The sequence below is a fragment of the Crinia signifera genome, chromosome 2 (assembly GCF_055691185.1).
Source record: "Crinia signifera chromosome 2, ASM5569118v1, whole genome shotgun sequence".
NCBI lineage: Eukaryota > Metazoa > Chordata > Amphibia > Anura > Myobatrachidae > Crinia > Crinia signifera.
This window is the reverse complement of record NC_139218.1, coordinates 84,450,262-84,475,861: the sequence shown is the minus strand read 5'-3', so window position 1 is coordinate 84,475,861 and position 25,600 is coordinate 84,450,262. Positions and strand designations below refer to the sequence as shown.

The window sequence follows — 25,600 nt, the reverse complement described above, 5'->3', positions numbered from 1 at the left end:
TGGCAGCCGCTTGACTCTCCTGGCTTCCCCCTCGCTCAGCGTGACTCCTGGCTTCCCCTCGCTCAGCGTGACTCCTGGCTTCCCCTCGCTCAGCGTGACTCCTGGCTTCCCCTCGCTCAGCCCCACTGTGCAAAGGAAGCCTAACATAAGTGGGTATGTTTTTGATAAACCATTTTATTTAAATATGTGTTTCTAGTCCATAATATATTATGGTAAACTGTTGGATGCATTTCCCTTAAAGAATAATGATAATAGTTTGCCAAGGAAATGCTATACTTTGGCAGATTATTGCCAAGAATAGTATTTATCTCCATAAAATAGCAAGGTTCCTGAACACATCTCAAATAGTTTTGTCAAGGTTTTAAGCATATTACAGTACAAATGCTGGAGATGAAATGGAAGATAACTAAGTAGCAGTAGGACCCCAGAAGGCAAAACATGGCCACAATGTCAAATTAGTTGTCAATTATCTAATTTATAATTATATATAATTTATACAGCATTACTGGGACTGGGAGGGGACGCGGTGACGTGGCAGCCGCCTCCCAGCCATTGGTTGGTGCGGCCGCAGCACGACCACGTCCCCTTCCACACTCCCAATAATGCTGGGCGGGCGCAGTCAGGTTTAGGCGGCCGCGTGACACGCCTGGCTTTCCCTGACCTCTCCTGGCTTCCCCTCGCTCAGGCACCACGGCCCTGAAAAATAATAATAAATAAAAATAAGGAGCTGCCAGACAATTAGTTTGTGTTTGTGTGTGTGTGTGTGTGTATGTATTTGCGTGACCACACCCCCTTTTGCATGGTCACACCCACTTTTCCTGAGCGCGGCCCTCGAACATTTACTGGAAGTGTTAAGCGGTACCCCAGCTGAAATTATTGCCCACCCCTGATCTTAAGGGATGTACATATGGCAGGGGTTCCCAATCTTTTTCTAGTCACGGCACCCTAGAGTATCATAATTTTTCCACGGCACCCCTAGGCCCCAAAAAATATATATCATATTAAGTAGATTGTGTTTATTTGTGCTTCTTATGTTCAGTTATGTGGTAAAGGGAAGTATTTTGTTCTGATTGTACGCATTTTATGATTGGCAGCTACCAGCACTGGTTTTGTCCAAAAATAATTGATCATAAATTATTTGAATTGGTCCTGAATGACCAACCCGAGGCACCCCTGCAAGTGTCCCGAGGCACCCCAGGGAGCCACAGCATACAGTTTGGGAACTACTGACATATGGTGTGATTAGATCTGTTTGGCAAGCTAAACACATTCGATTTTGATTATATAGTACAAATCTGTACAATATAGTCTTATTTACAGTTTCTTATATAGCGCAGCATATTCCATTGCGCTTTACAATTGGAAACCGTGATTAAACAGACTGGGTAGATACAAACCAACATGGAGGTAGGAGGGCCCTGCTCGCAAGCTTACAATCTATAGCCTTGCCTGCAGTCTACTTTTTTATTCGATATAGACTCAGCAGGAGCGAGCATCAGGATTGATTCGGCATCAAATATGGCTGAAAACCGCTAGATACTGATACAATTTTGCCTATATAAGCAAAATGTAATATAAAAATAGACTAAAAAAATCGAACAGTGTAAACTTTATTACTAAGATGTTGTCCATGGATATATGTGCCATGAGGTTTTTTTTCTATTACTTTGGAGGGGTGCAAAAACTGCAGTGGTAGGAGAGGAAACTAATCTCCTACCCATTGCCAGGATCCTCCAGACGGATCGAGCACAGAAACCACCCCAAATTGGATGTGTTTGACATCCCGGATCGGATCGGACCCACCCGTGCCACATGTGACACATGTGACTGTTCGATCCATGGATGTGTGTCAGCGTTGAAGCACTGCTGCCACAAACTTATGCGCAGCAGCGACTGCGAGCTTGTAGTGGTATTTGCCGGGCAGCGGGGTGGAAAGCGCTGCTGAATGTGAAAATGGCACATCAAGTGCCAAATCGTAAGCGAGCTTCCTGGGTATCTGCCAGGGGGCTCTCAATAGCAAACTGGTCTGACATGTTGTTAGGACAAGTCGGACTAGTGTATGGGTGCCTTATGGTGTCTAAAACAACCAATCAGCATCCCAATGCCCTTTTTATAGACTGTGTAATGTAACTTACAGCTAGAACCTCTTCGGTTATGTGCAACTTCATTTGACTACAGTATTCTCTCTCAATGGCACATTGACAAATCTCTACTTAATTGATACATCTCCACTTAAGTCTGACAAGAGAGACTGCACAGGGAAAAGAACAGATGTAGTATAGAATTGGCAGCCCAAAAGAGAGTATACTGTAGGAAGACTCATTAACATTTGTTCCCACAGAGATTTGCCTGTGTAGCATCTATTTGGCCAAAAGCATTAACCTTCAAATCAAATATGGCTTTCCATCTGGTTACTTCAGAGGTCTAGTATATACCTTACCAGTTAATGAAGGTCAGAGTCGGTGTCAGTTCTTTAGGGAAGATTTGGGATGTGTGGCATTCGGCACCTAAAGCACGCTTCCCTACCCCCTATTATGGTGGTCCTCATACAATTGTTTTAAGCGAATACATTTTGTTTTCACTGGTGAAACGTATTATTTTGCCTTTCTACGTTTTATAATGTTACCATTCTGTATTTAAATAGAAATTGTTATGAGGGATAACCGAATTTTACATGTATCCATCACATTATAAGGCAAAGAAGGATTTCATCTCACCAACTTTGGGGTCCAGTACCAAGCCACCTGCATATGCAGCCTTCCGCCGACCTTTCTTGTTTTTATCTTGATCTATAGCCATATCCTCATCATCATCATCCACCTGCAGTAAATGCAGAAATGTAGTCTTATGCATAGTGCATGCTTATGCCTTAAGTCTGGGGTAGCCAACCCTAGTCCTCGAGAGCTACCAACAGTGCATGTTTTGCAGGTCTCCTCACAGAATCACAAATGAGATAATTAGCTCCATCTGTGTATCTTTTAAAATGTGTCAGTGATTAATGAGTGCAGCAGCTAGGTTGTCTGGAAAATGTGAACTGTTGGTAGCTCTCGAGGGCTAGGGTTGACTACCACTGCCTTAAGTGCACCTGCACATTGAGCAATTCACTCTTTGATCAGTAACGTACTATTGCAAAGTGAAGTCAAAGCATCAGATCATGCTAACATGGTCCACTCTCAAACAAGCTGCATGCAGTGCATTCACAGCTAACATTATAATGTGACATATTCAAACTTCCATAGGAGGTGATGTTTCACTACTAAATTGTTCAGGCTAACCAAACCATGAGCTATGAATATTTCTGCTGAAATATAGTGCGAATTACAGCAGCGATGGACAAATACATATATCTTTGCGATGAAGCACTGCTGGCACACACCTATGTGCAGCAGCTGGGTCCAGGCACCAGGGTAAGTGGGGCTGGCAGCGGTGGCTGGGAGCTTGTAGCGGTAATTGCCAGGCAGCGCTGCTGAATTTGAAAAAAATATTTAGAAAAAAAACTGGCAGGCGCTGAAAGAATTCAGTCAATCAGCGTAAGGCCAATCTTTTCAAAATAGGTTTTCAAATTCAGCAGTGCAAATTCACCCTGCCATCTGGAAATACCGCTTCAAGCTCCCAGACCCCACTGCCTGCCCCCATGCCGCAGCAGCCCAGGGGATATTACATAGAATAAATCGATTCATTGCATGTACAAAATGGCACATCAAATTGTAAGCGAACTTGGCAGGTATCAGCCAGGTGTCTCTCAAGGGCAAACTGGTCCGACTTGTCCTTAGGACAAGTTGGACTAGTGTATGGGGGCCTTAAGGTGTCAAAATAAAAAAAAATCAATCAGCATCTCAGTGCAATGTAAGCCAAATAAATTAAAACAATGTGTCCCTTAATTGTATTTAGCTTCAGTAATACAAAAATAGAGCAATCGCTGGAACAAAATAATTGTGAAAGGCATGTCCAAACTGTGGCCCTCCAGCTGTTGTAAAACTACACATCCCAGAATGCCTTGACTTAGTTTTAGCATTACCTAATAGCAAAACTGTGGCAAAACATATTGAGTCTTGTAGTTTCACAACAGCTGGAGGGCCATAGTCTGGACATGCCTAGGTTAATTGCCAAGAAAGGTGTTTCAACAATCTTATAACTATTTTTATAACCAAAATATGGATAGGACTGAAAAAATCCAGGCCCCAAATTAAAACAAAATTGCAGTTATAGGTCTTATTTCTTGAATATTCTCAATCAGTATCAAGTGTGGACATATTTATTTGTGCACAAAACTGTCTGTGCTGACTAGCTTAAATAATTGCCTGATATGACAATTATTCTGACTTTGTCTGTCTACACACGTGTATTCGATTTTAACAATTTGGGTCATATACTGAGTAACTGGCTCAGTGAACTACAGCAAAAAAAAAATGGTTACCAGCTACTTTTGTTTATTGAAACTTAAGGCACTGCTGCCAGCAGGTCACGCAGCTAATATTGTCCAAAACACAATCACAGAATTCAATTATTTTGGCTGCATCAATGCTATATCACTGGATTTAATCAGCTAACGGAACATGACAAGTTAACCTACTGGTATCAGTAGAACAGTAATAATATGATACTTACCACAGCCGGCTGGCTTTTCTTGAAAACCCGCTTGTCAGGTACTAAGTAGTCATGTTCAAAGAAAGCATGAAGCAGGAGGAACTCATTTCGCTTGGAGCGCCCACCCATCAATGTATTTGACTACGTAAAAGAAATTTTCAACAGTGAGATAAGATGAACAGTTTCGATTTGAGCAAAATGAATGGGAAGCTTTCTATGATAAGCCAAAACAGTATGCCACATATCTTTAATATTCTACAGTTAAAGTGAAACATTTACACATTTGTTTCAAGCTCAGAAAATAAACATTAATTTCATAAAAATGGTTACAATGTAAATTTACAAAACAAGAATACTAAACCAAACTGCAATTGCTGAGCAATGTCACTGACCAATACATAGAGACACCACCAGCAGACAGCAGCTCCGTAAATGCTGTTTTGTGTCAGTCAGATTTCACAAGAAAAAAGCCAAAACATTCTACTTTCAAAATATAAAAAGACATTTACTCGTTTAAGAGTACAAGATTTGGAATGGAATAGCACACAAAATGACACTTTGCTTTTAAACCAGCTCAACATGATTTTGGAAAGATGAATACGCTGACAAGACACATCATCTCTGTCAACGGAGTCAGTTTGTTACAGTCGCTTGATTCAGTAGGAGCGACATGCTATGAAACTAGATCATTTCTAGTCATTAGAAATTTCAAGCTGAATTTGATCCACTCACTGGATAGAAAATGAAAAAAAAAAACATGAAAGATTTCAGCTAGGTTAAAAGACACAGACAGACTTCAAACTATTTTGAGGCAGTACAACACAGAAGTGCATGTTGGCTGTCTGGATTGAATTACATTTCAATGATACTGTAAAATTAGTTTAATACTGTATAAGGAAAACAAAATACAAATGTATTTCTTATTCCAGAAATGCTTTCTAAACTGCATGGAATAATTTGAGGTACCTATAAACTTAAGAATAACAAATGCAAATAAATAAAAAACATGTAGAAGTGTTTGCCATGCTGTATCCAAAAAATGACTGGCCTCAATGTGCCAACTACAGAACCTCAAGCGTTATGATCCAAGGAAGCATGAAATATTTCAACTCAAAATTGCCAGCCAAACCAATTACACACTGAGGGGGGTATTCGATCCAGGATTCCGACTGACAGAACTTCCCGACAGCTGGAATCCTGGCCATTTTCGCTGGCTTCAGACACTAATGCGAATGTTGGTAATCAATGTACAGGATTAGTACCCTTATCTAAGTTATTCCAAAAAAACAGTGTCCAGAATGAATTTTTTTGATAGTACACAAAAACTTTGTTCCAGGTTTTGAAACATTGTTTCATGCACAAACAAAATATATCTGTGGGTTTCATGCATTTGAGGTACCTTGCATTTATGTTGTATGAAAAAATCAAATACCTCATTCAAATATAAAAATATACCGAAATACAGAATAATCCGTTATCCAAAATGCTTCTGGTCCTGAGCATTTTTCATGAGGGATACTAAACCTGTACCAACAGTGTTGGAAAGTCCTGAAATCGGCCGGGAATGCGACAATCCACGACAGTTTCCATCAAAACCTTCAATGATGTTGGTAACGGCAGCATTGCGGTCGTTGGCAGCACTGAATAGGAGAGTGCTGATACTTTTCCAGTCGGGAAATATTGGCGCAGATTAAATACCCCCCATTGTATGGCATACATCTTTGCTAAAGTGAACACATTTTAGTTCAATAGCTGCATGGATTTATTTTAACACACAAGTTCCCCCAATAATTGTAAAACCAATAATTACCATAACGTTTCCCGCAATATTGGTTATCTGTAAGGCCAAGGGGAGAACATTCAGCTCGCACATGATCTGTAGAATGAATCTGGCATCTGTCCAGATGTTCTCTAGCATGTAGAGAAGTTGTGAAGAATCACTGTTGGTACAAGTAAAATGGTAAGTATCAAATGTCATCAAAAGCAATAAAAAAAAAAAAACATAGCTTAGTCATTAGTGTAAATCAAATACATGTAAATAATGGCAATGCTAAAAAAGTTACTAGGTTGATGATCCCCTACTATCCTAGCTTACATATTGCAAGATGGCTATATCAACTTTGGGGGGTATCCAATAACTGCAATAATTGATCGTGGGTAATTGGCTTGCAGGGGGCTATCCCCCGATAAGCCGGTAGAAGCTGAGGCTTACCAGAGATTTTGTCGCATCTGTCCCAGGTTGGCGAAACAAGATCTCAGATAAGTGACAGACATGGCTTATCTGCAATTTTGTTTCATCAGTCTCAGGCAAATAAAACAAAATCCTCTATGAGCGCCAAGCTTTCGAGGCAGCAGCGATAGTACAGGTTTCATTGAACAACATATCATGCGAGGTGGGAATGGTAGTGTAAAAGGGTCGCAAGCCAGGTAGCACCCAGGGTTGGAGCTGCGTTAAAACTCCAGTGTTCGACCCAGCTTTTGGTGTAAAAGCAGCATAATACTCATTTCACGTCACAATCCCAGGTCAGACACTTTCAGATTGAACCTGGGTTGCCTGTTATACTGTACATTAGGCGGCCCGGGTTTAACCTTTCTTATAGCATGGGTCTAAATGCCAGATTGGCTGAACACGGTTACTCGATGTGGTGCATTCACACCGCACCTTGACCCGGGTCGACATGTCACCAATCCAAGTCTGACCCAGGTTATTTGTGCAAGGGCCTTTAGTGACTTCTATAAGGCCGGGTATTGCAGGGATATTTTTCTTATGCAAGATAAATAAAAATGGCCATGATTATTAAATCAAACACTCCATAATAACACAAGATATTGGTCGTCTTCCTTATACCCAAGAAACTACTCACTAAGGGCAGACTGAGCATCATGTCATAGCATTGCAGCTTCAGCACTATATGGAAAGACCTTAAACCTGCATTCACATTATTCAAATGTTCCCTTTTTTGTGAAGAAATAAGCACTTTTCAGGGTCCGTTTTGAAATTGTTACTGCCCACTGTCCTTCCGGTACAATGTCCTATCCCCACCAATTACCCACAAAGAAATTAGTCTTTGCAACTGCAACAAAGAAAGTGTGTTTTGCAAATATCATGGCATTAAATACAAAATTATTCCAAGATCTTCAATTTAAAAGTTGAAACATTACAATTAGCTCAAATGCATGTCTGCTTCAGTACGCACAAAGGGCAAGATTTAATACAGTGCAATTTTTTTACAATTTGCAATTTTTTTCCTCAAAAAAGGCAGAATTCGCACAGTTTCCAAATATCGCACGTAGAGGGGGGTATGCAATCTGGGATCACGGCTGACGATCCCCGCCGACAGCCGTTATCCTGGCCCGTTTGCGGTTTGATCGTTCACAGAACGACAAGCGGGAATCAATGTTGCCTGCCGCTCGGCGAAAAGGGGGTGTGGCCGCAAAAATGGCCGTGGATTTTCGATATGCGGCCAGAATCGCAACAACACACGGCCGTTATTGGCAGAACGAGCTTCTAAAGTCGGGCCCGTTCTGCCGTGATCCCGCATCAATGCTGTCGCTAAAGACAGCATTCAATAGGGTGCCGCTGCTATTTCCCATGTCGGAAATAGCGGCGGCACATTGCATATCCCCTTAATAAAATGCAAATTGCGGGGAGGGGGGGGGGGGGGGGGGGGGGAGATGCTTTTTGACCTGTTAAATTTTTTTTTCTCACACTTCAATTCGCATCCAGATGTTTTTCCATTATAAAGTATGCGACTCGCAAATTTAATAGGGTGCGATTTTTGCTAAATGTTACCAAAAGTCGCAAAAATAAATAAATAATAAATTTGACAGAACCATGCACAGATCATTGAGATCTGTACATGGTTCAGTCTTTAAAAAAACTTGTAAAAAGTTATTTTTTTTTTATTTTTTTGGTACTTGTGTATTTTGGCGGCGCCCATCGCATCGCATACCATAACGCATGTGATGGCATGCGATGCGACGCGATTTCGTTGGTTAGTGTACGATGGCATACAATTTTCAAATTGTATGCCATTGTACATGGCATACAATGCCATACGATGCGATGCTATTAAACATTGTATAAGCACCCTAATGGGTGCTTATACAATGTTAAGCACCCTAATGGGTGCTTACAATGTTAAATGCACCCCCACGCCACCCCCCCACTATAAACGTGAACCCGCAGCGTGGCGAGCGCAGCAAGCCCGCAAGGGGCGGCGGTACGCATCCTACGACCTTTTCATACCCCCACTATCCAGTGGAGTTGAGAATAGATTAGTGTGGCGAGCGCAGCGAGCCACCGACCCCGAAGCGTGGCAAGCACAGCGAGCCCCGCGAGGGGACGCGGATACCTGTGAAGCCCGCGAAGGGACGCGTTTACCTGTGAAGGTATCCGCGTCCGCTCGCCACACTAATCTATTCTCAACTCCACGCCGACGTGGATAGTGGGGGTATGAAAAGGTCGTAGGACGCGTACCGCTGCGCTCGCCACGCTTCGGGTCGCCGTCCTTGTTTCAAAAAATCATGGGCCAAAAGAAAAATGCAAATTATACTTACGATAATTTATTTTCTTCTGAACCACTCCCCATGGCAGCACCACCCAATCATTTCTATCACTCCACGGCAGCCATTACTCTGGGGTTTATCCCCCTCTCCTCCAGTGTTAGACAGGTAGATTTAAAACTCCGCCCCCCTCGGGTATATAGAACCTCCTCCCCTTTGCTCTACAGTCTTTTGTAAGGTCTATACCTTGGGAGGGAATGCAGGAATGAGTGTTTCAAAAGAAAATAAATTATCGTAAGTATAATTTTCATTTTTCTTCCACACACTCCATGGCAGCCATTACTCTGGGATATACCAAAGCATAATAAGGGCGGGTAAATAAACACAAAGTCAATTCATGCTTCAGAAATATATTAATAAATCACAGCATACAGACGGAGCGGCCCCTGGTTCTTGCCCAGGGATTGCCAGCATGCCTGTCCTGGCGATAGCCGGCGCAAAGGTGCTCCATCTGACTGGGACGCGCGTGCATCTCAGACGCACGCGGGTCCCAGTTTCCGGATGGGGCCGCTGTGGGTCCCTGCCCGTCTCCACTTCAGGGAGACTGGCAGGAATAGGGGGGGGCGGCGGGAAGCACAGGAGAGATCACCGTAGCCACAGGGTGCGCAAAAGATTCTTGTGCCCCTGGCGAGAGCCGGCCGCTGGTGATTCGCCAGCCCCTGCAAGAACTAGGCTCCATCTGTCGTTTGCTGAAGAACATTTCTCCCAAAGTGGGCATTAGATACATCAATGTTATAGTACATAGAAAAGGTATGTACAGAGGACCATGTTGCTGCTGCACATATATCTTTTGTGGAAACTTGCGCCCTTCTCACCCAAGAGGTAGACATGGCTAAAACCTGCACTGTTGGTTTGCCTTGAGGACCGTGGTTGGAAATGCCTGCCTTAGAGGCTGCTTCGCCTTTCCTTGGACCCGAATGGAGTGTAAACAATTGCTTAGATTTCTGTATTGCTTCCACTCTCTGGGGATAACAAGAAATAGCTCTCCTCACATCCAACATGTGTAATTTCTCCTCATTCTTAGGATTAGGGTAAAATGCTGGAAGAACGACCTCTTGATTCAGGTGGAAATCTGAAATTACTTTTGGCAGGAACATAGGGTTAGTTCTCAGTACAACTCGATCGGGAAATATATTTAGATAAGGCTCTTCTGCGGTAAAGCCTGCAATTCCCCGACCCTCTTGGCAGGTGTTATGGCTGTGAGAAACACTAACTTCCAGGTAATGAACTTTAGAGTAATTTTCTAAATGGGTTCAAAAGGCGAAATAAGTGCTCCTACTATTAGATTTAGATTTCATGGAGCAAGGGGTGACTTCACTCTCGGACGTTCCCTCTTAATGGCTTGACAATTTCTTCACCAGGCTTTTTTTAGCCAGTCTTATCCAGCAATACTGACAGAGTTGAAATCTGCACTTTAAGAGTAGATGGTGCCAGACCTTTTATAAAAGCCATCATAAAGAAATTGCAGAAAACTTGGATCATACTTCTCGGTCTTTGGATATGACTCGGACCACGACAGATATTTTCTCCAAATTCTGTAGTAAATTTCAAATGAAATCTTCTTCCTTGCTTTCAACAGGAATCTGGCTACTTGGTCAGAAACCCCTTTCTTAACTAGAATTGACCACTCAATTTCCATGCCGTTAACTTGAGTCTAAATGTCTGGATGTGACAGAGGACCCTGCTGCAGAAAGTTGGATATTGCTGGTAATCTCCATGGTTCTTGAATTACCATCCGAAGAACTGTTGGGAACCAATCCCTCTTGGGCAAAAATGGAAGAACTACAATAATGGTCGCTTTGATAGTGTTAAGTGACTTTGTGCGCTGACACCCTCCCAGTGTACACCGTGATTGATGGATAGACAAACCACCTTAATGTTTTACACCACCTCTCAGTGAATTTAGGTATAGAAAATATACTCTCCTTATCTCACGTTTCTTCACCTCATCAGAGGCTCTCCATATAAGTGAGATGGAGACATGTTAGACCATGAGAATTCGAGAAAATAGTATAATATTGCAAATACAACAAATTTATTCAAAACAATGAAACCTGAAGGAAATATTTTCAAAAATACAATAAAATCTGATAAAAAGACCACATCAGTGGGTCTCAAGTTTGGATGGAGGTTTACCAGATTTTGAAGATAGAAAAGCCTGTAGAGCGATCTCTTCCTCAAGTAAGGAACACTGGTCTTTCGGAAAAACCAGGCCTTCAGGCATCTCTTCAGTCCGCTAATCTGGATTCCTCACAGCCAAAATGCCAGCTTTCTGCTATGCGTGAAAGGCCATTTTGGCCGTGCGTTCCATTGACGGAGTTTGCGGTTCAAATGCCGCGATCTCCGTTTCTAGAGACTTTCCATCTCCTACTGTATTTTAAATACACAAGTTATGTGGCGGTTTTAGTCTGTAACATATGATCATTGGTTTTTACAATATTATTAGTGTTACAAATGAATTTTTAAATGAATTATGAAATTTGACCCCCGGAACTGAAAGGAGGGAGGGGTATATATAGAACAGCATAGGGCTCATTACCAGCATACTGCCTGAGGAAGGAACAAGGAAGTTCCGACACGCGTAGCAGAAAGCTGGCATTTTGGCTGTGAGGAATCCAGATTAGCAGACTGAAGAGACGCCTGAAGATCTGGTTTTTCCGGAAGACCAGTGTTCCTTACTTGAGGAAAAGATCTCTCTACAGGCTTTTCTCCAAAATCTGGTAAACCTCCATCCAAACTTGAGACCCACTGATGTGGTCTTTTTATCAGATTTTATTGTATTTTTGAAAATATTTCCTTCATGTTTCATTGTTTTGAATAAATTTGTTGTATTTGCAATATTATACTATTTTCTCGAATTCTCATTGTCTTACATGTCTCCATCTCACTTATATGGAGAGCCTCTGATGAGGTGAAGAAACGTGAGATAAGGAGAGTATATTTTCTATACCTAAATTCACTGAGAGGTGGTGTAAAACATTAAGGTGGTTTGTCTATCCATCAATCACGGTGTACACTGGGAGGGTGTCAGCGCACAAAGTCACTTAACACTATCAAATCTCAAACCGTTAATCCGGTTACTAGGGGAGTAACCATAGTGACCAGTGCTGCAGACATCTATAATTCAGCGCCCAAACCCATCATAACAATAAAGGGATTTTTGTAAGAACTTACTGTTCGAATCCCTTTCTCTGATATGGTCCTGGTGACACAGCTCAACACTGGGATGTAGGAGGGTCCGAAGGAGCCAGGCACCTATCCTAAAGCTTTAGAGGGTAGGCTCCTTCCCTACTGCATCCCGGACTCTTCAGTTCAATCTTTCAAAGCCACTGGAATACATTAACTCAGTACAAACGCCTGCACATATTATATGCACATTTTATAACCGTAACTGTTAACTTTTAACCATTTTAACATGAACATCATGAAACTTCTGGCATACTTACTGAGCGTAAGGGAGGGATCGCTGTGTCACCAGGACCATATCAGAGAAAGGGATTCGAACGGTAAGTTCTTATAAAAATCCCTTTTCCTCTTTCAATGGTCCTGGTGACACAGCTCAACACTGGGACGTTCCAGAGCCGGTCCTTTGGGTGGGTACGCTCAGGTCTGCAGCTCTCAGCACTGCTCTCCCGAATGATGCGTCCTCCGACGCGAACTCGTGGAATCTATAGAATTTGGCAAAGGTATGAACAGAAGACCAAGTGGCAGCCCTGCAAACCTGCTCAGCTGTGGCCCCATGTCGAGCCGCCCAAGAGGTGGCAACTGACCTGGTGGTATGCGCATTTATTCTGGCCGGTACCGGTCTACCCACTTTGGTGTATGCAAAGGCTATCACAGACCGCAACCACCTAGCAATAGTCTGCTTAGATGCAGGCCAACCAATTTTGTGTACGTCATACAGTACCAATAAAGTATCAGTCTTTCTGACACTCTTTACTCTGTCCACATAGATGCGTAAAGCACGCACAACATCCAAACTCTTCAACTTGTCCCTTTTCTTAGAACCCTCAGGGGGTTGAAACACAGGTAGAACTATCTCCTGATTTAAATGGAAGGCAGAGACTACCTTCGGTAAAAACTGAGGCACTGTTCTCAGAACTGCCCTGTCATCATGAAAAATTAGGAAGGGAGATTTGCATGACAAAGCTCCCAACTCTGACACCCTTTTAGCAGATGCCACTGCCAATAAAAACACTAGCCTCCATGTGAGAAACTTAAGGTCCGCCGACCTTAAAGGCTCAAAGGGTGCCTTCTGAAGGCATTCCAAAACCAGTGACAGATCCCAAGGTGCTACTGGTTGCTTGTATGGAGGTTTCAACCTGGATACTCCTTGTAAAAAGGTTTGAATTTCCGGCAAAATGGCTATCCTTTTCTGGAAATAGATGGACAAGGCCGAAATCTGCACCTTCAATGACTGAAGGCTTAGGCCCGATGAAAAACCATCTTGTAAGAATTCCATCATTCTTGATAGCTTAAAATGAGATGTGTGAGCCTTTCTTCTCTCACACCATCGAATGTAAGTCTTCCAGACTCTATAATAATTTGCCGAAGATACAGCTTTTCTGGCTTTTATCATAGTCTGTACTACTGCCTCAGAAAACCCTTTCCTTTTCAAAATGGCGGTTTCAATAGCCAGGCCGTCAAAATCAATCGATCGGAATCCAGGTGATTGAATGGGCCTTGTCTTAGAAGGTCTGGCCTCAGAGGTAGACGCCATGAGTCCACAGACAACCTCTGAAGCCTCGAGTACCAGGACCTCCTTGGCCAATCTGGGGCCACTAAAATCACCGGAACCTTCTGCCCCTGTATTTTCTTCAAAAGTCTCGCTAACATTGGTACTGGTGGGAATGCATAGAGGAGATCTCCCTGCCAGTGAATAGTCATGGCATCCACTGCCTCCGCTAGTGGATCCCTCGTTCTGGCATAGAACCTGGGCACCTGATGGTTGAACCTGGATGCCATCAGGTCCATATCCGGAGTTCCCCACATCAAAGTGATCTGGTGAAACACCTGAGGGTGTAAGCTCCATTCCCCTTCCTTGAGCTCCTCCCTGCTCAGGAAGTCGGCTTCTATATTCTCTATTCCTGGAATGAATATAGCCGATACAGCTGGAACATTCTGTTCCGCCCATAGGAAGATTCTGGACACCTCCCACATGGCCAATTTGCTGCGTGTACCTCCCTGGTGATTCAGATACGCCACAGCTGTGGCATTGTCGGTCTGAATCCTCAAAGGGAGGTTCAGTAACCGTCTCCCGCCAAGGAAATCACTTTCCAGACAGCTCTCAGCTCCAAGATGTTGATTGGTAACGCTGATTCCTCTGCCGTCCACAGGCCCTGCAGCCTGAGATCCAGGACTACTGCCCCCCAGCCCCTGAGACTGGCGTCGGTAGTTACTACCCACCAGTCCCAGGTCTGTAATGACCGACCCCACTGAAGGGAATCTACTTCTGTCCACCATTTCAAGGAGTCTCGAGTGTCCGAAGACAGCACTATCATCTCCGACTTCATGGTCAGAGTGTTTCCTGACCAGGCTGACAAAATGTTCCATTGGAACACCCGAGAGTGGAACCTGGCAAATTGAAGCGTCTCGAATGACGCCACCATTTTCCCCAGGAGCTTGAGGCACCTCCATACTGAAATGCTCTGAGCCCTGAGAATCTCCTGGACTAAGGTGACCAGATTCCTGGCCTTTACCTCCGGGAGAAATACCCGATGGAGATGGGTATCCAGTATGACTCCCAAGAATTGGAGCCTCTGTGATGGTACCAACTGAGATTTTTGTAAATTTAAAATCCAGCCGTGAGCCTGCAAAAAACTGATGGCCTCTGCCAAGTGACTCTGAAGCATGGCTGCTGACTCTGCTTTGAACAGGAGATCGTCCAAATAGGGTATTACTGTGATTTCCCTGAGCCTCAGCACCGCCGCCATCACTGACATTATCTTTGTGAATACCCTTGGCGCGGTTGCTAGCCCAAAGGGTAACGCCCGGAATTGTAAATGCAGGTCTCCTATAGCAAACCTCAACAAGGTCTGATGCTCCGGGTGTATAGGGACGTGAAGATATGCGTCCTGGACATCCATGGACGCCAAAAATTCTCCCTGGTCCAGACTCAGGAATACTGACTGTAGGGACTCCATTTTGAAATGGTCTACCCATAAATGAACATTTAGGGACTTCAAATTTAGTATTGGCCTGAAAGACCCGTCTGGTTTGGGCACCAGAAATAGAGTGGAGTAAAAGCCTTTCTTCCACTCTGCCCTGGGAACCGGGGTAACCACCCCTTTCTCCAAAAGGGAGTGAGCTGCTCTCACAAGAGCTGTACGAAGCAGCGCCTCCTTTGGTAAGGATGTGGGAATGAACCTTTTCGGAGGCAGACCTCTGAAAGGGATTTTGTAGCCCTGGGTTATAATATCTAACACCCAGGCATCCTGGTCTAGAGAAGCCCATGCGTCCCTGAAGTGTGTGAGACGCCCCCCCACCTTTATCACTGCCGGGCAACACCCCTGACAGTCATACGGAGGGTTTATCCTCTCCTTTGGAGGCAGGCTTCTTGTTAAAGGAACCAAACTTGGACTTATGTGTCTTGCCCCTAGAGGACTGAAACTTTCCCCTGAAAGACTGTCCTCGAAAGGACGCACCACCTCTAGGGGAGGGCCGAAAGGACGGCCTAAAAGCAGAGAACCTGGAGGTCTGCTTAGCCGAGGGAGCCGGCAGAAATGTACTTTTGCCGCCCGTGGCCTGTTTAATAATTTCATCTAGTTCTGTTCCAAATAGTAACTTTCCCTTGAAAGCTAAAGTTTCTAGGGCCTTTTTGGACTCATTGTCTGCTTCCCAGGCCTTAAGCCAGAGCACTCTCCTGGCATTAATAGAGACTGTGGATACTCTGGTCGCCATTTTAAGAGCTTCCTCCTCTGCTTCCACCACACTCTGCAGCTGCCTTCATTTTCTCTGCCAGCAGCAATGCACCAGGGTCTGCCTGCAGCATGGTGCATAATTCACCAGCCCATTCAATCATGGCCTTAGAGACCCAGGCTGAAGCAATAATGGGGCGTAGAGTGAATCCCACCCCTTCAAAAATAGCCTTGAGGTTACCCTCCAGCTTTTTATCCACAGAATCTTTAAAAGCTGCACCGCCCTGTACTGGCAATACAGTAGCCTTGGACAAACGTGCCACTGAAGCGTCCACAACTGGCACCTTTTCCCAGAGCTCCGCATGAGACTCTGGCATGGGGTACAGACTAAGGAATCTCTTAGGCATCTGTAGCCTCTTATCAGGAGTTTTCCAAGCCCCTTCCAACAATTCCTGTAACCTCTCATCTGAAGGAAAAGTAACAGCCTCCTTCCGCTGTCGCTTAAAAACACCTTTAACAGGAGTCTTATCCTCCACAGACAGTTTTAAAGCTTGTTTCACAGCTACAATAAGATCCTCTATACCAGCAGAAGAGGTCTCTTCAAAATCATCACCCTGATCCCAGGGGATGTCAGTATACGCTCCCTCCTCCTCATCTGCCAAAGAAGGCATAGCATAAGACCTTTTAGGGGTCCCTGCAACGTCATCCATTTTGTCTAGTATTTCACTAAACCTATTGATCCCCTTAGCAGTATCCTGCATCACCTGAATAAGAGCAGGATCTGCCTGGGTAAGAGGCAAGGAGCCAGAAGACTGCTGAGATGATGGCATAGGTCTCTGTGATTCTACCAACACATCACTCTGCCTGTCCAGAAGCTGCACCAAAGCGTTCACTGACCTGCCTAGGGCACTGGCCCACGCGGGTTCCATCTGCTCTGCCCTATGGGCTTCACTCCCCATGGGTCTCACAGCAGCGCAAGTAATACATAAGCCCCCCTTGGCCATCTGCTCAGGGACAAATTTCTGTGTGCATACATTGCACGCGCTCAGTGCAATAAGGGCTCCCTCCCCCAAAACCACAGCCTGATGCTCAGACATGATGCAAGTGAAAATATATTATATATATAAATATACAGTGCAAACAATGTACCAGTGTTTATACAGAGTCAATGCACCCAATCACTTAGCTGTCTGTTGGTTTCAGATGCGGGGAAACGATGCCCAGGAAATCCAAATCACTCTGCCAGGATCAGTAAGCCAGCTCAGCTCCGCTGCAAGCGTTCTGAAAGGCGCCAAACACAGAGTGAGGGAAGAGACCAAAAGTCCCTGCTGCTGCGGGGTCCGTGACCTTTTGGCGCCAACCACCCCCAGCCAGCCGCTCCCTAGGTAGGATTTCCTAGTTCCAGTGTCTCCCCCTCGACTGGGGACCACTTGGAACATGCCTGTCACAACGCTGCTGTCCTCTCATATAGGAGCTCAGCGTGTAAGCTCCGCATAAAATGGCCGCCGCCATCACGGAGCGCCTGTCCCCCATGATCCCCACCTAAACGTGGAGCCGGTTTCAGGGTACTCCGGAGCCCAGGCAGCTTCTCAAAAGAAGCTGTAAGCGCTGCACAGGGAGGCCAGACAGCGTCTCCCTTGTGCACAGTGAGCTGACAGGACACGCTTCTGTCAGCTCCTGCTGCGCTAGCAGTGTGAGGATTCACTATGAGAATCCTCACACTGTGCCTACCTAGCTAGGGTGAAAGTTAATAAAACAATAAAAATTCCCTAACTACTCTAATTCTTCGGCTGCTAATGCAGCCCTTTAGAATAGCACCCACTCCAGTGGGCACCTAACACGAACTGAAGAGTCCGGGATGCAGTAGGGGAGGAGCCTACCCTCTAAAGCTTTAGGATAGGTGCCTGGCTCCTTCGGACCCTCCTACATCCCAGTGTTGAGCTGTGTCACCAGGACCATTGAAAGAGGAAATGGTCGCTTGTTCCTCCTTGATTTCTTTCAATATTCATGATATCATCGGGAATGGAGGGACCACATAGGCCAGACTGACATCCCATCTTAGAGAAAAGACATCTAGCCCCTCTGCTCCTGGTAGATGGAATCTTGAATAAAAGCTATCGACCTTGTTCTGATTCTAAGCCATCAGATCTATTTGCGGTATGCCAAACCTCTTCGTTATTTCCACAAATACTTGGTGATTCAGTTTGCATTCTCCGAGTAATACCAGTTGCCTGCTGAGAAAATCTGCTCTGGTGTTTTCCTTCCCTGGAACATGAAGGGCTGATAACGAAAGAAGCTTTCCTTCTGCCCAGGACAGGATTGTTGAAATATCTTTAAATAGGGCTTGACTCTTGGTCCCTCCTTGCCTGTTTAAGTATGCCACTGCTGCAATGTTGTCTGATTTAACTGGAAAAATCAAGGTTTTTACTGCACACAGCTCCCTTTGGTTGGATGACATTAGCTGCTCTGATTGTGACCAGATGCCTCGACAATTTCGATGACATAAAACTGCTCCCCATCCTGAGGCACTTGTGTCTGTCATCAATTCTAAGTCTGTGTGATTTATGAACTTCAGAACATCTCCTTGGAGGTCCCTCATCCTCCACCTTGCCCAGGGCACAACTTATATGGTAGATGTTAACCTATCCAGCAGCTGTAGAACTTGACGCAATATAAGAAGACTGTCTACTGGGGATGCAGTTACAATCCCGCCCGCCGAAATCTCTACACTTTCTCCCTCTGTGGGTGTCCATAGAGGGAGAATTAATTAGTGTGCCGAGACACCGGGCCCGCTGCGTGGCGAGCACAGCTAGCCCGCAAGGGGGGTGGATCCATGTACCCCCCTTGTCGGGAGTTCGGCTGGCGGGATTTTGAACCACTCCCATCTACTGTTTCCAGATTAAATGATCTGTCCTTTTCCGGAATTTCCCCAGCATCCAGATCAGACTCCTCAGAATCGTCACCATATAAAAAGGGGGATTCAGAATCATATTCAAAGTCCACACTAGTCTCAGACCTAGTTCTTGTAACCCCTTGCATGCCTTTCAATTCCTTGTTAATCACAAATGACCTTTTCATCCAGTCCATCAGCTGTTGGAGGTTGACTGATTGCACCTCAGCAGATACATTACAGTCCTTGCAAATCATTTACGCCCATATCTAGGCCTCACTTCCGCCCCTCCTAAGGTTTCCGGTGTTTGTGGGGTCAGCGGAGGAGGTGGGCACATAACTCAATCAGCATCACACGTCGCGCACCACTTCCGCCCTTTCTCGGCGCCGCAGCTTCTCCAAACACAATGGAAGTCTGAGTGGCATGGCGATATGGGGGGAGCAGACCCCTCTCAAGGCAACGGCCTGGTAACGGGGTGAAGAACTTATAGAGCAGGACCCAGCCTGGTATAAGCCTGGATCCGTACCTTCTCCCCGGGATGCCATTCCCCATTCCAGCAGCACCTGGAGACAGGAAAAAGACTGTAGAGCAAAGGGGAGGATGTGCTATATACCGGAGGTGGGCGGAGTTTCAAATCTACCTGTCTATCACTGGAGGAGAGGGGGATAAACCCCAGAGTAATGGCTGCCATGGAGTGTGAGGAAGAAATAGTCCTTGACCATTCTTTTGCTTTCCCCATGACTCAGAATCCAGACACGTCAGTGCAGCACTGGATGAAAGATGCAAGGGTCTTTCAGGAGTCCAGTAACTCACTGACCTTTTATACACACACACACACACTGATTACAAGCAAACAGATCACACGTGAGGATGGTTATCTTTAGTAGCCATTCAAACCAGTTTGTGTCAACTTGTGTACACATTATCAGGCCAAAATATCCAGGGTATGTAAACTTTTCATCAGGGTAATTTGGGTAGTTTCTGTTGTCATTATGATTTAAAAAGAGTGAACACAGTTGTTTGACAATAAATGGCTTCACCCAAGCCCTAACCATGAGTGAAAGAAAAGTTTGTGAGTTTTCATTCATATTCTCTGACAAATGGGCATAAAATCAAATTCTGCTAGGGTATGTAAACTTATGAGCACTACTGTAATTAGGGCGTCCATGGAGCTAGAGTAACTACACTGACCCTACCTCTAGAGTGCCAGGCGATGGATGGTGTGGCCAGCCACCATGAGATGTTGGAGAGTGCACTGTGACAGTGAATGTCGAGTGGCCAGTGGCTCATTCCGGCTGTGGAGTGGCTGGACAGCTGACTGCATTTGATGTTGTCTGGCACGTGGTCCATATGTTTTTTCCAGATTCGGAAACTCTATTTTAATCTTGCAAGAAGTGTTTTACAAGCACAAAACGCATCGATCCTGGGAGTCCCGCGTAGGCTGCTACCAGATCGACCACGTGCCGGCACTACCAACACCCAGCACTCGAGGTAGGGTCAGTGTAGTTACTCATCTCCGTGGACTCCCTACCGTTACATAAGGGAACTGTAAACACTAATTAACCTTTTCCTTGCCACAGATTCGCCTTTTTATTCTTTTTTTATTTTAATATTTTTCTTTTTTTACTTCATTAGCTACGGTACCACACATCACCTGAAATTCACATTAGCAGATATTCTACTGCAAGAAACGCTATGTTTTATACCTATAACAGCACAAAAACACATTAACCCCTTCAGTGGCAGTCCCGGAAATTTTCCGGGCCAAGCTGCGGTGCCGCAGCGGGCAGTCCCGGAAAATTTCCGGCCATGCCACAAATCTACAGGTGTGCGCCAGTGGTGCTTGCAGGTGTGTACCACTGGCGCATCATCTCACCACCGACCCCCACTAGGCTGCTCCCTCCCCGCCTCAACTGTTGTGGCCCCCCCCCCCCCTCACCTTCGCTCCGGCGATCGTACACCGGAGCTCCCCTGCCGCCGCCAATACTTCGGGAGAGATGGCGGCAGGCTCAAGGATGTTCGGCCGGAACATCCCCGAGCCTGCCGGAGAGTTCCGCTGAAGGCAGGAGAGCTCCGCTGAAGACTGCCGGAGCGGAGGGGCTGGTCACAGGAGCGGAGGGGCTGGGGGGGGGGGGGGGGTCCACAGGAGGGGAGCGCTGGGACTCATCTATCCCATCAGTGGACGGTTTTTCTGGGACAGGAAAAATCTGTCCTATTTAAGTACTCCTGCCCCTCAAAAACCCACCACTGAAGGGGTTAATGTGTGTACATGTGACTGACTTTATTAACCTACTAGTTACCAGCCTGCCAAAATAACGGATCATAACCGTAACGTCAGTGGCTGTGTTTGGCCGAATGGTGTAACACCTGAATTGCTCCGCCAAGCTCCATCTAGTGACCACTGGCTCGCAAAACACCTGAATTCCCTCATAGCAGCATTAGTGCTTTAACCAAACCCTGCTTACAGTAGATTGTAGGACAGCTTTGATTTTAAAATAAAACATTAAATCAGAATGGGGGGGGGGGGGGGGATGTAAACCTTATACACAATTTTTTTTTTTTTTCATACAGATTTCAAAAAATAAAAAATAAATGAAATTGCATTGAATTTATAGAGGTTAAAAACATAAAATCTTAAAATTCCTGTGCAATATAAGAACAATTCCTAGATGTATTTAGTTCTGTGTCCGGACCAATCTTCTGTAATGGAATGTGTACTGTAGCTCTTAAATTTAAAGAAGCTCTCAGTCTGTCATGTTCGTAAAGTGCCAAAGTGATCTACCATTTAAGTATCTCCCCGCGCATTATTTTCAATGTAAAAAGCAGCCTCTTCCATTATAAAGGTTGTTGTTTTCTAGATTGGTCAGGTCACTGAGCCGAATATACACTTGTCAGCACGTATTTTAGATACTATATGCAATATTGTTTTTCAATGTCTTTAATAATTCCTATTCAAGGTTACAAGCAGAAGGGCACTATCATTAAATTGAATACTTGGGGTGTTCTGAACCACCCTTCCCCCCAAAAAGAAGTGAAATGTCCATATTCTTTGAAACCAAACACTGCACTGCCTACTGTGAGCATTTAACAAATGCTGAAATATCCTGACAGCCTACGTACTTAACAAATATTCTACCAATACAGCCAATGTAAAGATGTGTTGATTACAAGATCACTTACACTTTAGCACAACTAAACATACTAATATGGCACAGAAATTATAGAGCAGTGATGGGCCTCATAGATGGCATCAAAAGCAAGCCACACATCATTGGTGCAGAAAAGCATTAGTACCTGAAAACCCATAATTACAACCCTCTAAGTTTCAGGTACCGCAGTACAAACTGATGCAGTAATACAACCCACTAAACAAATCCCTGAGCTCATAAATTCAATTCTTGGCCAAAAAGTGTTGTAATGTTATGCATACACAAACTTCTAGTGTGGAGAGGAGCATGCAAGTCACCAGCCTGTCACTATCTGGGTAGCGGTGTGGGTACAAACCACACTGGGCCTACGGTTTCCAGAATATTTTAGATATTGGCTATACAGATAAGGATACTTAACCTGTATTGTGTTAGACATGTACAGCTGGATCCGGCTTTAACTTTGCAGGGGCTGGCTACTGCCAGGGGCACACGCGCACGAGACGCTTGTGAGCCCCGTGGCAATGGAGCCTGCCACCGCTCCCCCTCACCGTCCTGACACACCCCACCCAACCTAACTGGGCAGCGTCTGACTGAAGCGGAGACGGACAGGGAGGCGCTGCCCAGCCGCCGTGATACTGGGATCCATTAAGATGCATCTTTTTGGCAAAATAGGAAAGCGCAAGCAGCTTCAATTAATTAAATGATAGGTAGCATGCCTATATTCTGTAGGTCACTGCGGGTGTATCCGCATACGGAATGCTACGGTACAGCGTTTTATTAAAAAACAATAACGTATAATTATGTTTGCAGATAGAGCAGTAGCACACAGAAGATAGGCATGCCATGTTATTACTTTTACATGTGACTCCTAATCACACCATTTTCCGAATAAGGTGTACAGTATACAACAAAAAAGGTCGCACCAAAAACACACTAGTCACTAAAGTGGAATCTTCAAAATACCTGTAGGCGTTGCGAATATTTTCTGGTGGTAGCACAACGCGGTCAACTTTTAGTATATGATGGACCAGTTCTGACAAATTATAGCTTTTACAGCGGATCAGCTCCTTTGCAGAAATCTCAACATCACAGATTAAACGACCACAAGCAGCATTTCTCTCAGCAAATCCACCGCGACCCTGTAGTGTACAAGAAAAAAAGGGTATATGCAACGCTACAATAAAATAAACCATACAAAAAAGGGTCAATTCAATTATGAATGATCTGCGGCAAATTGGGTCCTACAAATTGAAATTGTCGCTAAAAATCATGGTCAATATTGGGCAATATTAACTTAGCAAATCATCATGCATCATGGAAATATCATGTTTCTTTTGTGTGATTTCAGCAGATGGACATTTGGAAAATGAAAAATAACGCACACAGAGAAGTTAAACAAAAAAATCTGGTAAATAAAGACCTACATTTTTGACAAATTCCCTCCACAATGTGTTGGAAGAGGTCTGAGAAGAACTCCTATTAATGGCACAGAACATGCTTTCTAAGATGTAATCATCCTCTCAGTTTTCCAAAATTGATGTAATATTTACTTCTGCCAGACACGACGTCCTACACTGCAGGGAAGCTTTTTGTGCCTCCCCAATGAAAGGTGCCCCCTAGAATGTATTGATCAACTAAAATAACTATATATTGGTTTTAATAATACTAGTAAAGCTAGAAATGTATACAGATACAGATGTGTCCACACACATCTAATCAGCATGTACGTGAAACAGCACTACTAGTCGCACCGTGTAATGTAATGACTTGGTAGCACTGAACGTCTTCTTGTGAGACTGTCCATTAAAATGTCTCTTATTCACAAAACAATGCAAATAAGATGCACAAGCAGCTTATGCTGTTAGAATATGAGCATGCTGCAAATCATTTTATGTGGGATGCGGCCATTGGGTCGACAGTCAACATGGGGTTTTCCGCTGTTTTTTGAGCCGACAGGCGTTATTTCATGCTCTACCATTCACTAGGGCAGGGCAACACCGGCCCTCCAGATGTTGATGAACTACACATTCCAGCATGCCTTGCATCACTTTCAGCATGGCCACATAGCAAAACGAATGCAAAGCATCCTGGGATGTGTAGTTCATTAACATCTGGAGGGCCGGTGTTGCCCAGCCCTGCACTAGGGCGTGGTGGGAGAATAAAATAGTGTGAAGAGCGTAGCGAGGCACCGTGCCCGACGCATCGTGAGGGCAGTGAGCAATGCGAGAGGATGCGGTGCATTTTTAACTGTGTCCATGTTGACGGTGTTGACATTAAGGTAAAAAAAAAAAACAGTGAAAAACCCCATGTCGACCATTTGACTGTTAACCTAGACATTGTCGAACTAACGACCTGTCAAACTAATGATCTTTCGACCTAGAATTAGGTCACCCTTTTCCCATGTCGACCTAATGACTGTCGACCATCATGCTGTAGACCAAATGATCCCAACCCTTCTATGTGTATCTATGGCTCACTAAATGAGTATTCTGTAAGCAGATACTGGCACAATCACACACAGAATACAGTCATGCCGCATGTCATTTTAACCATCAAAGTCTGCGTGTACATATTTGTATAGAAAGCTGAAGACACATTTGTGTAAAACCAGATTGCGGATGCTTACAGGTCAGTTTACTCTAAATGCATCACTCGCTGGGGGGAATAGTGAGGCAAGGTGTAAGAGTATAAAACTACATAAAAAAGGAATCGTATGAAGAATGTTAATTTTTTTTAAACCATAATTTGAATTCAGCTATACTGCAGAATCTTTGAAAAAGTTGAAGAAATTGAATTGCCATTTAGAAATGATTTCGCAGGTAACACATAGAAGACACTTCCAGTGATCACTGCTAGTGCATCAGCCTAATGCTGCCGATGTTGATAGAAGCAGGTGTCGGAATAGACAATGAAACTGACCATTCATACATTGCATGTCGGCATGCTATCTTGTAACACTATGCACCAGTCACCTCGCACACTTCTACTCCTTCATGCAGGAGGGATAACAGTGCAAATATCAGTACTCCCCCATAACAAGCATTTATACATTTACCCCACAGCACTGTGCAAAATTTAGAAACTTACCCCAAGCTTTGGCATAGCGGATCGTCTAAGTCGACCAATCTTGGACCAAAAAGGAACTTTACATAAATTAATCCTCTGAAGCAGTACTTCCAGATCAAACCCATATATATCATGCCCCTGTAAGAAATGGATAAATATGGGGTGGTGTACAATTACATTTCTGTTGATTTAATAATAAATACACCTGCCTGTCAAAAGGTCCCATAATTTAGCTGTGTGTTTCGAAATAAAAGCTAAATAATGAGGACCAAAGTCAAAGAAAATCTGTGAAAAGCTTAAAAGTCCCATAGAAGAAAATAAGGATTCAAAGACCTAAAGTCACATGGAAAGGATTTGGTAGAACTGAACTTTTCAAGAAAAAACTGCCCTCCAAAAAGAATGGATAAAAACTCCACGTGTTCAGGCGACCACCTAGAGGTCCATGGCAACTTTAACCATTACAGTCATCCTTCCAATTCTAACTT

The 25,600-nt window shown here is 44.4% G+C and overlaps 1 protein-coding gene across 2 annotated transcripts in view; it reads right to left on the bottom strand.

The window, feature by feature from the left end:
* Positions 1-25,600, bottom strand: part of POLA1 (DNA polymerase alpha 1, catalytic subunit) — a 332,356-nt gene that overhangs the window by 251,004 nt on the left and 55,752 nt on the right. For both annotated transcript variants that reach the window (XM_083172524.1, XM_083172525.1), the window contains exons 18-22: positions 25,137-25,253; positions 23,013-23,188; positions 6,398-6,527; positions 4,609-4,728; positions 2,718-2,820 (exon numbers count right to left, since the gene is read on the bottom strand). In XM_083172524.1, coding sequence (XP_083028650.1) covers positions 2,718-2,820; positions 4,609-4,728; positions 6,398-6,527; positions 23,013-23,188; positions 25,137-25,253 — 646 coding nt within the window. The remainder of the gene's footprint in view (positions 1-2,717; positions 2,821-4,608; positions 4,729-6,397; positions 6,528-23,012; positions 23,189-25,136; positions 25,254-25,600) is intronic.